Raw genomic sequence first — 17627 nt, forward strand, 5'->3', positions numbered from 1 at the left:
CTGAAACCTGTTCCTCTGCACAACTGGTCAAGTACATGCCAAGGTACTGTTCCACTTGCATTTATAATGCAATAAATCAATGACCTTATACCTTCCTTCCTGTACCTCCCCCAGGGCCACATTTACTCTCTCCTTATATCTCTCACTCTCACATGACATCACGTGGTTCATATGCCCCAATCACACTTAGATTTATACCGTGTAAACTTAGCGTTACAACTGCTATTCTTGAATTCTCACATTCATACATAACCATTCTGCCACATTTATATATGAGAAGAAATATCCTTGGACATTAAAGAAATAAACACATGCATAATTAAACTACAACTAAGGTTTGACAATCATAGATGTGCATCCTTTTCTACCTTTATTTCATTATTTGTTTTTTCTTGCATTTTCAATTTTCAGTTTGTATAAAATTTGTTTTAGCCGCATGGCTTCTACTTTTTCTTTGGCAACTGCTTCCCGTGCTCTTTCAGCTGCTTCCCGTGCTCTTTCAGCTGCCTCCCCTGCCTGCACAGCTCCTGCAAAGGCCCGAACACACACAGCCACCTCCTCTGCAGCTGTCTTCATGGCCCGTGCAGCCTCCTCCCCTGCCCGTGCAGCTCCTGTTGCTGCCCTTGCAGCTTCAGCCTCCTCTTTGGCAGCTTCCACCTTTGCCCGAGCCGCTGCTGCCTCCTCTTCCGAGCCTGCCACCTTCATCCGAGCAGCTGCCGAGTCCTCCTCAAATGGCTCAGCCACTCTTTCTGGATCACCAACAACTATTACTGTTGGTGCCTCAGCACCTCCATGACTTGTGGAGAGGTCAATTGAAGGCTCTTGGTCCGCACTGCAAGTAATGTACGTGGTAATGAAATGGGTGTACAAATGAGCAGTTATTAAACGATGCAGATCTGACAGATGGTATCTTTTTCCTTTCATAGACTACGGAGTAAATATGGCACACACTGTTATGGAAATGGAAGGCGTACTTCGTACTAAACAATTAAAAAGGTTTAGAAGACTTGCATACCTGTGAGTGGATTTACATTAATTGTGAAGTACAGTAATCACTCCAATATCCGGATCAATAGAGCCATCGGTAGGTTCGGATATTGGTTTTGTCCGGATATTGGGCCCCAGCTTATGGACTTGTACTTACGGACCCTAACACAGAGAAACACCTATACAACTCCCTCCGGACATGCATAGCACCTATTTAACACCCAAATCACACCAATAAGGCACATAAATGACTGAAATAAATGCAATAGACACATAAAATGTGGGTTTAGAAGTATGTTCATACATTAATAAACATTCTGGTACTTATGGACTCTAACCGAACCTAACCTAACCGAACCTAACCGAACTCTGAAAAACACATTCCTACTGCACATGCATGAGGTAAGTTTAGTATGGAAAGAAGTACAGTATGACACTTTCTGGTAAGTATAGTATGGGAAAAAATACAATATGAAACATTCTGGTAAATATAGTATGGAAAATAGTACAACATGAAACATTTTGGCTACTTACAGCAAGTCCCTGGCCACCTTGATGAATAACCGCCTCCTCTCGGACTCTGACAGTAAGAACGATTTCCTGAAGCACTTGCACTACACTCTTCCTGAAGTCTTGCACTGAACTTAGTCACTAACACACAGAAGTCCGTTCTTTTCACAGTGTTCACTTTAGTCCAAATAATGTTCCATTAAATTTAAGTGTTGCACATTAACTTTTCCCAAGCCATGGCGAAGAGCGTAGGTCTTGTCGCGGTGAGAGACAGGCGGGAAGTGGGGAGGATGCAGCGGCGCTCTATCGGACGTCGGAGGAATGACGAACCAAAATAATGCTCTCACGCGGCGCGCGCGGCAAGTTCAAATTACGGACGGCAAAAAATCGATTTTTTTTCCAATTTTTTTGGATTTTCGGACCATTTTGGGAATGTTTGATCCCAGGACGATAAGGTTCGGTTAGTGGGGATGTTCGGTTATTGGGCGTCCGGATATTAGAGGGATTACTGTACTATGAATCAAGGTAGGAGTGCATCAATTGATATAAGTTGATGTTGATTCAGGTATAGTTGACCTAAAGCCGTTAAACAATATATTCCACCAGTAAAGTAATATCCATCATAAGTTCTTTCTAAGTGAAGAGTTATGTTTCTAATGTTTTGTAACATACTTATTAATAGTTTTGCTAAGTAGAACTGAACATATTTAGGACAATAAATTGCAAGCATAGAACTAAAGAGTGTACTTCACAGATAAAACAAATAGATACATACAGGTCAACGGCCTTTTGGAGTCCAATGTCATCTACCTCCTCAAATCCCATGAAGGTCTTGTTGTCCTTCCCCAAAATGTCCTCAACAAGATCATCAATGGGGTCAAGGGGTGGGGGTGGAGGGCCACCACCTGGAAAAAAAAGGGAAAACACAATCTTGTCATGTTTTATGTTTCATATTTTTTCATTACATTTGGCAAAGCACTACATTAGTGTCTTATCAGAATGTAATGCAAAAGTGGGTTCTGAAAAGTATATACTTTACTGTGACGTGATAAAAAATTTTTTTGTCTCCATAACACAAAATTGCTGCACTCCCACCATTATTCAAGGTTGTGTGGGTTAGAAAGAAGGGAGCATTTCTTCCTCTTTTATACTTTACCTTACAGGCATCTCTTATTAACTTCTAGAACTTCTAGAAATATTAAAGTTTTCATAATTGAAAAAATTATATATGTGATATTCCAAATGCTCGGAATGACACAACTAATACACGGAAAGTTACCTGTTCCATTACGATGTGCTCGGAATTTCTCCTGCTTCATCCTGGACTTGGAACTGATGGTGAACCACCGTTTCTTCACCTCTACGGCCGTCCTCCCATGCTGGAATTGTGTGTTTAAGTCCACCGTTATTTTCTCCCATATGTCGTGTTTCTTCTGATTTGAGACACCGACATTTTTGAAATTTTTCCTCAGTATATGGACTTCATCCCTATACAACATTGCCAGCTGGAGAGATTCATCATCTCCCCAGTTTGCTTTTTTTTGCCTCTTAGCTTGGGGTTCCATGCTTTCAAGACCTTTGTAAACAAAGCCAGCTGAGTGTACATTTGTTTACACACTTTTCAACGGGAATACGTTTCAGCGCATTTTCTCACAAACGAATTCCTATTTTACTATGTCTAACTTCCCCAAAAGTCGTAATATGAAGTTAAAACAATTTAAATCCAAGAAAATAATGCTAAGAACCTATTTTATTCCATAAATTTAAAGTTGACAAATTGTGAGCGGTGCGTTCTAGCAGCTGACGGTGTTGTTGGATTAGTGAGGTATGGCCGACGACTTCCAACGGCCATAAGACTGACGGTCATAAATTTGGTTAGCTATGACGGTTAGCTAGGGTTGACCAAAAGCACTATGCAGAATACGGGCCCTGGATGTTGCCGCTTGTGAGTATTTTAACTTATTTATTTCTATTACGAAAATAACGTATGTTCTACTGATTCCTTCAAATTATATTATAAACGTAATTGTTACATTACTTACCCAACTTAGAACTACCGTGAAAGTCGGTAAAAGTAACTACATTTTTTTCAGCAACACTGTAAAATATGTATGCCACATTTCTTTATTGATGTACAAGGGCCATATGCATTACAAGTTTACCTTCCTTTGATATGCTAGAATACTTATGTTTATATTGTATTAGTATGTGTGTACCTATCTGTGATGCCTATTACATATATAACAGAATTTACCCATCGCTCGTTTAGGAAGTATGGCATGGCTGCACCCTGCGCCAGACCCCACCCAAACCTTTGTTTTAAATTGGTGCGACTATAGGATCAAGTATTGTGCAGCAGTTGTGTAGTAAACTCAATGACAGTGGTCACAATATAACAATGGAGAACTTCTTCACAAGTGTTCCACTTGCTGAAGCACTTCTCCAGAAAGATTTAACACTAGCTGGTACACTTCGGCAAAACAAGCCAGACATTCCTCCTGTTATGAAAGCTTCAAAACACCAAGAAGTACGCAACATTAAATTTGGATTAAAAGAAAATGATACCATGATGAGTTATTTGCTAAAGGAGGGAAAGGCTGTAATACTGTTGAGTACCATGCACCACAATAGAGCCATTGATGAACAATGTCAGAAAAAGAAACCAATTATAAGCAAGTACTACAAATGATGACAGCTTATTCATGTAAGAGACAACCAAGGATGTGGCTTATGGTCATGTGTTACAGTGTTCTTGATGTGGCAAGTCTTTTGCGTTCAATTTGTTCCAACAACATCATCTAGATTTTGGGCAAAACCAGACACACAAACGCCAACTGTTCTTGAAAGAACTTGTAAAGCAGCTAGTTACTCCACAAATGAAAACCCAGTTGGAAAATACTTCCAATCTCACTTGTACTGTTATTACCTCAATGGAGAGATGTGTACTACTGGCAGGACCTGCTCCATGTCCTGAACCTGGCCTGGCCAAGAAGAAAAGGTGTCACTTTTGCTCTACAAAACGGGATAGGGAAAGCTCAATGACATGTCAGAAATGTCACTGCCATGGGTGTAAGGAACACATCAGTGTGGTTTATGTGCATGGGCTAAAATACAAATTGCTCTGCTATGAGTTTATAATGGAACAATAAATATTTTTATTTTCTTTCACTATGGTATGAAATGGTATTCATGGTATGATATGGTAGTCATGGTTTCATATGGGTCTCACAGACCCGATTACTGTAAGGATATAAAATTTCTAAGTTTTAGATTAAAAAAAAAAAAATCCCACTTTTCCCATTAGCCTGGAGCAATTTATTCTGAATGCATATAGACCTAAGAAAAAATAATGAATGAGTTTAAATCACACTTCAACAATTTGTGACAAGTAGTTCTGAAGCTCAGATTATATGTTTTTTATTTAGATTTTTTTTTAGTTTATATAATTAAAAATATACTCTTACGATGCCCAACAGGCTGCATGTAACATTATCAATTAAAGTAAACACCTCACATTAATTATTAACCATGATTCACTGCCCGTAATTAAAATAATAAATGTACAGGTCTGCCGGACCCAAACAATGGAATGGTGTGAGGGTGGGACATGTCTGCATCTAAGAGTTAACCTGCACACCTCCAGCAGGTGTAGAGTTGTCCCATGTGGTCTAGTGACAAACATTTGCGCCTAGCAAATGTCCCATAACCCCTCCTTCTCCTGAACCTGCTGGAGCTGGGAGATGAATGGTGACATACGGTGAGGTGATGGTGGCCTACCCACCTCAGGAGACTCTGAAGACAGCTGCAAACTTATGTCTGACGGAGACTCAACAGCTGTCGACATGCTTGGTTGTGGGTCCAATGTTGAAGGCGAGAAACAAGCTGGTGATGGTGGTGGTGGTGGTGGTGAGTATGGAAAGGCACTCGTGGGTGTTGCAGGCTTGAAGAAAGAGTCAATCCTGGTCTGATGATAGGACCAACGATTCTGCCGGAGGATAACAGAGTCCTGGACTCCTTGCAGTTCCATCGCCAGGGGGAGCGGCACCAACTCCGTCACAGTGTGGATGCTCGACATACTCCAACACCCCTTCCCGGTAACCACGGAGGACACTGAAATGAGGGATTGAAGGAGTTGCAGAGGGTTGTGAGTCAGGGTCCTCATCCTTGTTGGTCTCATTGTCCTCTTCCATGCCCACAGAGGCATCAGTGGTGATCTCCTCATCAGACATTGTCTGATGACCAGGATTGCCACCATCGTCATCCAGCCAATCCCTCACATCGCCAATGTCCACCTGCTCTCGTACTGCTCTAAGGCAACTGTGGAAATCATCCATGTCACACCCCTCAAAGTTGTGCTCGGCTTCAATTCCCTGCAGGAGAAAAGACCGACCACTTTCGATCAAGGGTTCTGACAGAGACTTCCTTCCACGCGTTCACCCAGTTGAACACTGCAGACATCAGGTCATAACACCGAAGATTCTGCAAAGTCTGCTCCCCACGTGTGTCCTTGACCACGTCCTTGTCCTCCAACACCACCATCACCTCGATCAGGAACCTCAGGCGATACAGTCTCTTGGCAGACACAATAACACCCAAGTCCATTGGTTGAATCAGAGCAGTCATATTCTATATCTATCTATATACCTAGGCTGCTTCCCCCATGGAAAGGGAGGTAGCCGAGACAGGACGACACACTCCCCATTTACTCATCCATTCAAACACAGTCATTCGCATCTTAGCCCCAAAGGGGAGAAGGGACAGATCCTCACCGCACCACACCACACAAGAGTCAAATGCACAGTGCAATCAGTGACATCCGCAGCAGGGCCCGACAGCAGAGCTGGTTTACCCCTGCCACATCATAATAGACTCATCCCCATACTCGCACCTGACCTGACTAGCTAATCAGACCAAATGCGGTAGAATAACCCCTTAGGGCTGCGTCATCATTTATTCATTCACAATTTCTCTCCATTTATTCCTGTCACGCACAGCCACTCTTCCTTGCTCAACAGACATCCCTCTCGCAACCAGCGCTCTCTTCACACTGTCCATCCATCCTATTCGTGGTCTCCCTCTCAGCCTTACACCTCTCACATCAGATCTAGTTATCTTTTTCACCAATCGCTCATTATCCATTCTCTCCATATGCCCAAACCATCGCAACACCCTCTGCTCAACTCTACCAGCCATCTCCCGAACAACTCCAGTTCTCCTTCGCACTTCATCATTTCGCAGTCATATTAGGTGGCAGAAACATGCACCTAATCCACCCGTCATAAGCAACCAAATCTTCTCAGACAGATACGTGAGGGCATTATCCAGGAGGAGGAGTGCCTTCACCCGGTCACAGGTGATACCAAGGACCTTCGTTTCATAACAGACAACCTCCTTGATGAAATGTCTGTAGAACCAATCTCTAAAGACCTTAGTGGTAAACCAGGCCTTCACAGAATGGTACCACACAGCAGGCAGGCTATTCTCAGCCCATGGAGACAACGTGGTTGTTTTGCATGCCCAACAACAACGGGTTTGAGGTGGTGCGTCCCATTAGCATTGGCACAGCACAAAACAGACATGTTGTTGGGACAACTTCCAACCAGACACAGTCTCCTCCTTTCCCTCAGCCAGGGTGTTGGTGGGCAAGGCGCAGTAGAACAGACAAGTTTCGTCAGCGCTATAGACTTGATCAAGGGCAAGGCCTTCGTCCTAGACTAGGCACTGCACTTTCTAGTAAAATGGGTCTACTTCCCCTACTGCCTCATCCTAGGCCTTATGGCTGGTAGGTCCAAGGGGAAGCTTGAAGCAAAAGAGCCATCCCTCGAATCCCTTGAAGTCCCGCACGTTGTGCATGCATGCAAACTTCTTGGCAGCAGCCTTCACCTCGGTCCCATGCACTAGCATACAAGCACCATGTTGCTGGCAAAACCACATCAATGTCGACCGGTCGATAATGGCGTGCCAGGCCTGGGCCATTAACATCCTGTCATCCCTACATGTGCTTTCACCAAAGTCCTGTCTGTTCTGCGTAAGCTTGTCGTGTGACTTCTTGATATCAAACAATGCTGAACGGGCTAGATCATATTCGTGAAGTATGCACCCTCTGGTCCAGCCCGCATCAACCTTACCCAATATCTCATGTTTCTTCTCCAGTGTCAGAACCTTCCTCTTCTGCTTCTCGGGTGGTGGTGGGGACATCATCACACACATAAGAATACAGCAGAGGAGGGCCACAACCTGAAGAAGGTAGGGAACCACACCACTAAAGCAACCACATTCACAGACATTCTTGTAAGCCAGCCACTGAGGTGAAACAAAGGTAGGAACTGAGGTGCGGGCCTGCTGGCCGGCAAGCAGTGTAGTGCTGCCATATCACACCCCATCATTGCCTCCAAGTACAGAGGAGGCAAAACGTGGCAAACTGACATCTGCATATAACGTTCATTTACCCAGGCAAGGTTCAGTGCGTGACGGCAACAGCAGATGACCAGTAAATCACCACCTTAGGCAGTGTGTGATTAATGCAGTCTGCCAGGCGACTCTGACCATTCGGTAGGGAAGCGGACAGGCGCATATGGTGGGGGGTTTCGCACTAATCCCAGAGGCCAGGGGATTCCCACCGTTTGGTGTAGAGGAGGATGGACACTTTTACCGTACAATTACTCGTGGCTTGTGGTCTGTGTTACACGTGTGGCAGCCACCGGTACCCCTCAGCCAAGAACAACGCTCGCCCCATCGTTTCAAAACTAACCATAGGATTTTTTCAAAAATAAGCTCAATGTGTTTCCCAGGCAAAATTACTTATGTTATCATACCCTAACCTAACCAAACCTAACCTATCCCATTAGGGCTGCTTGACTAAGGTGGCTGGCTGTGGTACTGAAACGAATACCCATACCGACGGACAATACATACACACATACTGTGTACTATCATATGCATTTATACTGAGATTACTGTGCTGATATTGTAATCATTTCAGGATGAATCTCTCTCTTTCTCTCTCTCTTTCTGTGTGTGTGTGTGTGTGTGTGTGTGTGTGTGTGTGTGTTCTTACCTAACTGTTCTTACTTAATTGTATCTTTACAGGAATGAGTCAAGCTCGTACTGTCCCATGTCTTAAAACATATTTATCGTACATATCCTTAAATTTGTGAATTGTTTTGGCACACACTATTTCATTCGGTAGTGCATTCCATTGATCAATTGCTCTGTTTGGGAAACTGAATTTCCTTATATCTTTATCACCTCTCTTCTTATGCAGTTTCTTACAGTGTCCGCTTGCTGATGCTTCTCCATCTGTTAAGTAATCATTTATGTCTATTTTCTCCTTCCCTGATATGCACTCATATAGCATTATCATGTCACCTCTTTTCCTTCTCTCCTGTAGTGTTGGTAGATTCAGTTTATTTAGTCTTTCTTCGTAGCTTAGGTCCCTTAAGCTTGGTATCCATCTTGTATCGGCCCTTTTAACTTTTTCAATCTTGTCTATGTGCTTTTTGAGATGAGGACTCCAGACTACTGATGCATATTCCAAGGTTGGTCTAATGAATGATGTTATTATCCTTCTTAGCATGTCTTCATTTATGTATGTGAATGCTATTCTCATATTTGCAAGCAGTGGATACATGTTCCGTACCTTCTCACTTATGTGGTCAGCCGGAGATAGTCTGTCATTGATGATCACACCTAGGTCTTTCTCTCTTTCTGATGTGTATAGGGTTTTATTTCCTAACTTATAATCCCAATCAGGTCTTTTTCCACTTTTACCAAACTTGATTACATGACACTTGTCCACATTGAATTCCATTTGCCATGTACTACTCCATTCATGAAGTTTATTTAATTCTTCTTGTAGCTCTTTACAAGAGTCTGTGTTAGTAATTCTCCTTTGTATTTTTGCATCATCTGCAAACATATTCAGATAGCTCTCATTTCCAGTGTTACTGTTTATATCATTTATATACACTAAAAACATGATTGGTGCCAGCACTGAACCCTGTGGTACTCCACTAGTCACTTCTTTCCATGATGAGTAGTTTCCTCTTAGTACTGTTCTCATTTCTCTTTTTATGAGAAAGTCTTGCATCCAACAAAACAGTTTGCCTCGAATTCCCCCTTGATGGTACAGTTTCCATAAAAGTCTTTGGTGTGGTACTGTGTCAAAAGCTTTCTTGAAATCTAAATAGATACTGTCCACCCATCCTTCCCTTTCCTGTATTGTGTTTGTTACTCTGTCATAGTAGCTCAACAGATTAGTAACATATGATTTTCCTTTTCTGAAACCAAACTGTCTTTCTGTTATCATACTGTGTTCTTCTAGATGATTTACCCAAGCTTTTCTTATAAGCTTTTCTAATACCTTGCTTACAACACTGGTCAGTGATACTGGTCGGTAGTTGAGTGGATTTTGTCTATTTCCTTTCTTGAATAAGGGGACAATATTTGCTTTCTTCCAAATATCAGGTAGTTTACTTTGACTCAAGGATTTCTTGAAAATTAAAAATAATGGTTTACTTAACCCCTAAAACGCGGCTGTGTACGGCCGATCCCCCCGCTGTGGCGGGGTTGTAGCGGGGTCTGAGTACCTGTGGGAAAATATTTGCCAAAAATCAGAGATTAACCCTGGAGCATTAAAATTTTTATGGCATATAGTACTTACATTCAGCTTTCTCCTGAGACACATGTTGAGCCTTCGTGGAATACAAAAGGACTTGTGAAGACTTGCAAAGTTGGGTAACAAAGTCTTCACTTTCACACCTCCAGAAACCCGGTTTTCTTTCTACCACAGCCTCAATCTGTCACAGTACACTTTATACAACAACGTACAGGTTGTTTGGAATCCGTATTTGTACAATAAGCACTGAAAATAAGGCTAAAATGAACGGAGCGCACGGCCGACATGCAGCACGGCGGCAATCTTCCCGTCACTATTGTCACATTTGCCTTTTCACGGCTAAAAACATGTATACTACATTATTTTCCATCATAGTACTTCGCAAACGTTCACTTGTCACTATTACGGCCATAAAAATCACTGTCACTGCCAGTATTGTGGATCGGGACTGAGGAAGACCACCGCGGCGCGAGTTTATTCAGCCTTACGGCAGGCACTTTATTCTCGCTCCAGTCGGCCACTCGCACTTCATTTCTATCGCTCACTTTCACTGTAGCTGTCCGTTTTTTGCCTTATTCATCAGTGTCACTGTCCATTGTTATAAAAATAATATTTTCTACACAACAAACTGTCACTGTCAGAACATAGAATAGGAACATATGCTTTCAACTTCTTACACTGGAGTGACTGTCACTCGCAATACTTATATTATTACTATGTACAATTATTTACACCAAAAAACACTGTCACTGTCAGTGCTTTTACAAGTACATACACTAATTTACACTCATCAGGCTGTCACTGTCAGTACGTAAAAGAAAACTAAACACTAGTATCACTGTCACTCTCAGTATTATTTCCAAGAATCTTACCCTTATTTTCAAAATCTAGTCAGGCTGTGGTAGTCAAAGAAACACGGGTAAGCACAGAGGGGAATTTTGCACTCTTTGCACTGCAAGGAGGTGCGCCTAAAGGTTCTGTCCTGCCTGGTGGTGTGGCTGCACACATGACACCTCCTCAGTGCTTTTCCCCTCTTGGCAGTGGCAGGCAGTGGCTCCAGGCGGTGTCGCTGAAGGTAGTCCTGGCACTGTAGGCGGTCTGAAGGTGTCTGAGGGTGGCGTTTGGGACCTGTTGCAAGTACCTGGCCATAACGCTGAAGCAGCTGGTAGACACAAGTCTTAGAAAATCTTCGGAGAGAGTAGTTTGCTGGCTTCCTGTTCTTGATTTTATACAGGATGAAGGTGTTCAGCATGCACACATCAATCAAGTGCAAGAACACCTTCCTATACCAATGACAATTCTTCCTCAGGCAGTCTATCTCTCCGGTCATCATGTCAGACTTGTCCACCAGCCGCATATTGACGTTGTAGTCAATGACAGCACCAGGCTTCATCACAGGCTCGCCAGTCCTTCTGTCGACCTTCCCTGTGGCCAGCATTTCCCCCTTGTGTACTGTGGTGAGCACATTCACGACTCTCTTATCATGCCACCTGATCGCAGGCATCTTGTCAGATTTCTTCAGGTGCACGTCTCCCTGCTTTGATTTTTCAGCCTCGGGGAAGGCAGGGTAGTGTGCCCAATAGCTCCTGACAGTGCCACAGGATCCAACGCCATGTTCAGAAAGGTACTTGGCGAGTTTAGGAGCTGTATAGTAATTGTCCGTATACAGGACATGATTCTCGCCAAAGTACTTTTCCAAAAGCACTTTCACCACAGAACCAGAGAATCCAAGGGGGTCAGTCTCGTCCAAATCGACATTGCTGGCGGTGTAAATCACGAAGTCTAAGATGAACCCCGTCTTGCAGTCGCACAGCACGAAAAACTTGATTCCAAAGCGGTGCCGTTTGCTTGGAATATACTGCACAAACCGAAGACGGCCCCTGAACAAAACCAAGGACTCGTCAATCACCACTTTCTTGAAAGGGAGCAGGAACCTCGTAAACTTATCCTTGATCAAGTTCAGGATTCCCCTCACTTTCCATAATGGGTCAGTTCGGGAAGGCTCATCATTGTTCGCGAAGTGAAGGTAAGTCATGAGCTGCCTAAAACGATCGCGGCTCATGTATTTATTGAAAATTGGTGTTGGGCAAAGATCATCTGAACTCCAGTATTCCTCCAGCTTATGTTTCCAATTGTGGGGCATTAATAACATCAACCCAATAAATACAAAAAGTTCCCTGATCGTTAGAGGCACCCATGCTGCCATCCGCGACGTGGATGGCGTTGCCGCCTCACCTTCTCCTTCGCGAACTGCAGCAGATTGCCCCTCGTACCTGTTCGTCTCGGTACAAATCTGTTCCATTACCTCGTTGTCAAGGAAGGCCAACAGGTAGTCCATGCATTCACCATCCTCGTCGACAGGGAAGTCAGCCTGAACTCCACACCCACTGTCATCAAAGATCCTCTGGCACAAAATCTGAGCCCTCTGACCACACGAAGGCATCAAGAGTGCCCTGCCTAGGCTGGGAGGTGCTGAGGGCGGCGGGAGGTGAGGCAGGTCATGTGGGAGTGGGTGAGGCAGGCGGTGAGACAGTGCATGAGGCAGAGGCTGTCCTAGGTCGTGTTGGCGTAGTGGTGGTGGTGGTGGGGAGATTATCTGAGGGTTCAAGGTCACTCGCGGTGGCGTGACTGGCGAGTTGCCTAGTGCGAGTTTCCTTACGAGCTAGCCTTACACTAGGGGACAAAGTTCTAGCTCTACCAACACAAACACTGGGCCTACAAAAACCTCTACTACGTAAAGTTGAACGTCTACTTCCCTTCCGAGGTGGTGAAGGCGACTCTGAAGACTCAGGAGACAGGGCAGCTGAAGAGGAGGACGAGAGAATGGGGCTGGGAGTGCGTGGCGGGCTGGCGGTGGCGTGACGTGGCGTAGGGGACAATGGCAGTGAACTTGGGTCACCACTCCTTTTCCTCTTTGCCCCCTTCCCATATTCCAAGCCCCTTTTCACAGGAGCCTTGCCTGTTGAGGTGCTTGGCACTGAAACAGTCACTTCTGGCACAGACTCAGCACTCGATTGCGTGTCAGACTCTGCCAGGCTTGACCAAACACCGACGTCACTCCCATAATCCATCGAAGCTTTCAATAGTTCACTGGCTATTGCAGAGTCACTCAGTCCCTTAGCAGTTCCTGGTAAGGTTTTGAAGGGGGTTGAGGTCACAAAACCCTTTTTCGGAGGGCTGGAAGGCACAGACTCGGAAGAGCTTGAATTTGACATGGTGTCACCATGGAAGATTCGCGTGGACTGACGCTAAACAGGGGCAAACCGCGCGAAAAAATCACAGTGTGACAACTGGGGAAACAAGCATTTCCCAATAGCAGAAGGTGCTTGCGAGATGACGGCGCAAATTGACACGTATGAGCCGTCCGCGCATTGCTATATCGCACGACGAGGGAGGGCCGCGCATCGGTGCGTGGGTGGGTAAAAAAAATGAAACTTGGCAACAACCGAGGTCAGTAGTACAAAGGTCAAGTGTGCTAAACGTAGCTCACGGGTGGCGGTACTGATAGACAATACCAGCTGGAGCCTGCTTGCCCGCAGTTATTCAAAATTAACTCAAATCGCAAACGCGACGATCCGCCGTTCTGTCCTTTAGGCCGACCGTCGCAAAAGCGACGATCCGCGTTTAAGGGGTTAACTCCTTTGCACATTCTCGTAGTACCCAACATGAAATTTCATCAGGACCACTTGCTTTTCCTCTGTCTAATCTACTTAACACCTCCTGTATTTCTTTTTCTGCTATTTGTATATCTGGTAGTATGTGTGGACATGCATGTTCCACATAGTCCCTCTCAAATTTCTTTCTTCCGTAAAAACTAATTGGAAATTCTTATTTAGTGCTTCACAAATATCTTTCTCTTGTGTATAAGTGATTCCCTCATCCGTAACTGTTTATATTATATCTTTTACTCTGGTTTTGCTTCTGATGTAGCTGTAAAACAGCTTTGGTTGATCACTACTTTTATTTATTATATCCTCCTCAAACTGTTTTTGGGCTTCCCTCCTTATTCTTGTATAATCGTTTCTTGCCTGTTTGTAATTATTATACGCCCTTTCACTATTATGTCTTCTGTATCTATTCCACAACAAATCTCTTCTTTCTTTTGATTTTTTACATTCTGTATTGAACCATTTCTGTAATTTCTTATCTGCTTCTTTGTGCTGTGGGATGTACTTCTGGACTCCTATTTCATAAAATGCACAGAACTTTTTATATACAGCATTTAAATCTTGTCCTCTAAGCTCATTTTCCCAATCAACTTCTAAGAAATACTTCTTAAGGTCTTGATAATTTTTTACATTCTGTATTGAACCATTTCTGTAATTTCTTATCTGCTTCTTTGTGCTGTGGGATGTACTTCTGGACTCCTATTTCATAAAATGCACAGAACTTTTTATATACAGCATTTAAATCTTGTCCTCTAAGCTCATTTTCCCAATCAACTTCTAAGAAATACTTCTTAAGGTCTTGATAATTTCCCTTTTTATAGTTTAGGCTCTTTTTGTAACTGTCATTGCTGTTTACTATGTCATATGCTATCCTGAAGTTATAATTCAGTACTGCATGATCGCTTTTGCCGAGTGGAGGGTGATATATTAAACTGTCAATATCATTTTCTTGCCTAGTAAATATTAGATCTAGCACTGAAGGTACATCAAATCCTCTTTTTCTGGTGGTTTCCCTCACATGTTGTGTTAGGAAAAACTCTTGTACGAGATCCAGGAGCTTTTGGTCCCAACAGCTTTCTTGGCTAATTATATCTAGAGTATTCCAATTTATATTTGTACTGAAATCCCCAGTTAGTATAATTCTTTCTGATTTCTCTTCCATTTTATGTAGTAATGATCTTAAACTCTGAATTGTACTCTCTGCCAGGTCCTCATATTCATCTCTTTCCCATGTGTTTGATCTGGGTGGCATGTACAAATTGGCTACAATTACTTTACCTTCAGATGTGTTGATCTCTACTGCAATCAGTTCTACTTGTGATGGTATATCTAGTTTTATTTCATTGGCTTTTAGATTTTTCTTAGTTAATATTATAATTCCTCCTCCTTTTTTAAAATTTCTGTCTCTTCTCCATATAATGTATTCCTCTAAGTTTAGTATGTCATTGGATATCCTTGGTGTTTTCAGTTAGGCATATTATTTGTGGTTCATTTTCTCTGACATAATCATTCATCTCTAGTAATTAAGATACCATTCCATCCACATTTGAGTATATCAACTTTATCATCTTGTTTATATACTTGTCATGACATGGTTCTACTACCTTCCTCCTTTTTATTCCATCCTGTTTGTGTACCACTTTCGTACCTGCAATCCTATTACCTTCTAAAAAAAATTTCTTCTTCTCCTCTTCTGATCTTCCCTCATTTTTTGTTTTTGCTTCCTCCCTTTTCTCTTTCAGTAATTCCAGTTCCTCTTGTGTTAGGCATCTTTTTATCCATACATTTTTGAACTCCTCTTTTTCCATAAGAGTCTTTGCATTTTTTAGTATCTCTTCCACAGCGTTTACACTCTGGAAAGTCACCTTTAGAGGTCTTGTCTTGCTTTTCTCATATTTCCCTAACCTTTTGTATTCCTCTATGTCTTTACTACAGATTTCCTCTGATACTTCTTTCAGTAAGCTCATTACATCTGCCATCTCCTTTTTGTCTCTTGTGATCTTGTTTTTTACTTCTTCCTCTTCTATACCAGTGATTACTATAGATTTGTTTATATCTACTGAATCTCTGACTAACTTTGGATTGTTTTGGATTATTCTTTTCACCTCCTTTTTAATGCTTTTTTCATCCACCCTTGTTTCTAAGTCTTTCTTTACTTTCACCATTTCAGCATACGTGGTTTCCACATCATTTTTGTAGCTTTGCACAGCTTTATTCACCTGTGTTACCTTCTTCTCAATATCACTGCTCTAGTCAATAAGACTGCTTACTTGCCTAATTGTCTCTGTGTCATTTTTGAACTCTTCCATAACACTCTCGTGATTGACTACTGTACTTGCCATTTCACTCATTTTCTTCCTAAGTGTACTCAGTTCCACTGTTAGTTCACTGATGGTTGTGTCTTTCTTATTGGCCTCCCTTCCTAGTTTTTCTATTTCTTCCTTTTGCAAGTGCATCTGCCTCTTTATTTCATCAATTTCATTTTTGAAAGCCATTTCTAGTTTGTTTACAAGTTCAACCAGCCTATTGTGGGTCTCCACTTCAACCAGTTCTTGGTAGAAATCATCATTTTGCTTTTTACCTTTATCCCTTTTCTTTTCCAAATTTGCTTTACTAAAGTATGTATCCATTTTGCAATACTAAAAGTGCAGAATATGTACTTACAATCCCCGTGTTGTTGTAGTCTAAACAAACCTCAGATGACTCAGCGTATTCTTTCGTCTTGCTTCTCTTTCCTGTTTGAACAAGTCTTGTTTAAACTTATAATTTTTTTCCTTTTAATAACGAAAAATCATTTAGTCTAACCTGGTACAGAGCCTGACTCATACAAAGATACTAATTTAGGTAATGCAACTGGCCATGTTGGTTTGGTACGGAGCGCCGATGTAGCACATCCAGCTCGGTTGAATCCCTGTGTGTGTGTGTGTGTGTGTGTGTGTGTGTGTGTGTGTGTTTGTCCCAGTGACCAGGCGACATTGGATGTTCAGTAGAGAGGTGGATGGTTGCTGTCACCAAACATGCACTCGTGGCTTGTGTTCTGTGTTCGATGGAGGTGGCGGTTGGGAAAGACTTAGCCTGGTGGCCAAACGACACTGGACATTCGGTGGGGCTGCATACAGATGTTTTGAAACCACTTGCGGGTTACAGTTGTATTATTCAGGTGCTGGAGGTTCATTGGGAGTGATCAGACAAGTACCGACTTTGACCATACAGGGGCAGACGGACATTTTAGCTCTGGTTATGGGTTATGCACTACTTCCCGCTCACGTCTCAAGCCCAGCGGCCACAATACCGAATGCTTTTTAACATATCGCCTGGCTGGCCGAAATTCTCGGGGACTTGTACATCCGCATAATAGCAAGTAAATTCAGATAATGGTTTAATAAAGCCAAGGTCCAGCATCCGGATAATGAACACGTCTGGATACTGAAGGTCTGGATAAATGAGGGACTACTGTACTAAAAAATAAATAACAAATAATGTAAAGGTACAGTCTATCCTCGTCTAACACGGCTTTCCTTTACGTGAAAATGGTTTAACACGGTACAATTTTCTGGATGCACTATCGCTTCTAACATGGCCGTTGATAAAGTTAACAAGGATTTTTTAACCAGGCGGGCAGTGACGAGATGAATCATAGGAGCATTGCCTTGCCAATGGGCGTCATCTACCTCCCAACCAATCACACTTAAGCATTCTCACTTTTGACCTACCCAGCCAATCAGGACACTCCTTGCTCCCGCCTGCCTCCCCAAGTCTGCCTGCTGAGAAGTGTTAAGTTCTATTGATTTTGAAGGATCTTAACCAGTGTTCTTCCCTCTACCTCCTCTCTGGCATAGTGTGTC

The 17627-nt window shown here is 42.9% G+C and overlaps 1 protein-coding gene across 1 annotated transcript; it reads right to left on the bottom strand.

Annotated features, from left to right (window-relative positions):
- Positions 1-378: 378 nt before the first annotated feature.
- On the bottom strand, positions 379-5341 carry LOC145405537 (uncharacterized). Its single transcript, XM_080276880.1, has 4 exons — positions 5279-5341; positions 2777-2930; positions 2273-2402; positions 379-832 (listed from the first exon to the last, which is right to left on the bottom strand). The coding sequence occupies exons 1-4, from the start codon at positions 5339-5341 to the stop codon at positions 379-381; spliced, it is 801 nt and encodes a 266-aa protein (XP_080133006.1).
- Between the last annotated feature and the right edge of the window lie 12286 nt (positions 5342-17627).

This window comes from Coenobita brevimanus, chromosome 67 (assembly GCF_032717465.1).
Source record: "Coenobita brevimanus isolate Jiangsu-jjx chromosome 67, ASM3271746v2, whole genome shotgun sequence".
NCBI classification, from domain to species: domain Eukaryota; kingdom Metazoa; phylum Arthropoda; class Malacostraca; order Decapoda; family Coenobitidae; genus Coenobita; species Coenobita brevimanus.

Coding starts and splice junctions, on each gene's coding strand:
- LOC145405537 (XM_080276880.1), bottom strand. CDS start 5,341: ATGTCGACAGCTGTTGAGTCTCCGTCAGACATAAGTTTGCAGCTGTCT. Junction 2,931..5,278: donor TGTCTTCAGAGTCTCCTGAG/GTGGGTAGGCCA, acceptor GTCTCAAATCAG/AAGAAACACGACATATGGGA. Junction 2,403..2,776: donor AGCACATCGTAATGGAACAG/GTAACTTTCCGT, acceptor TTTTTTTTCCAG/GTGGTGGCCCTCCACCCCCA.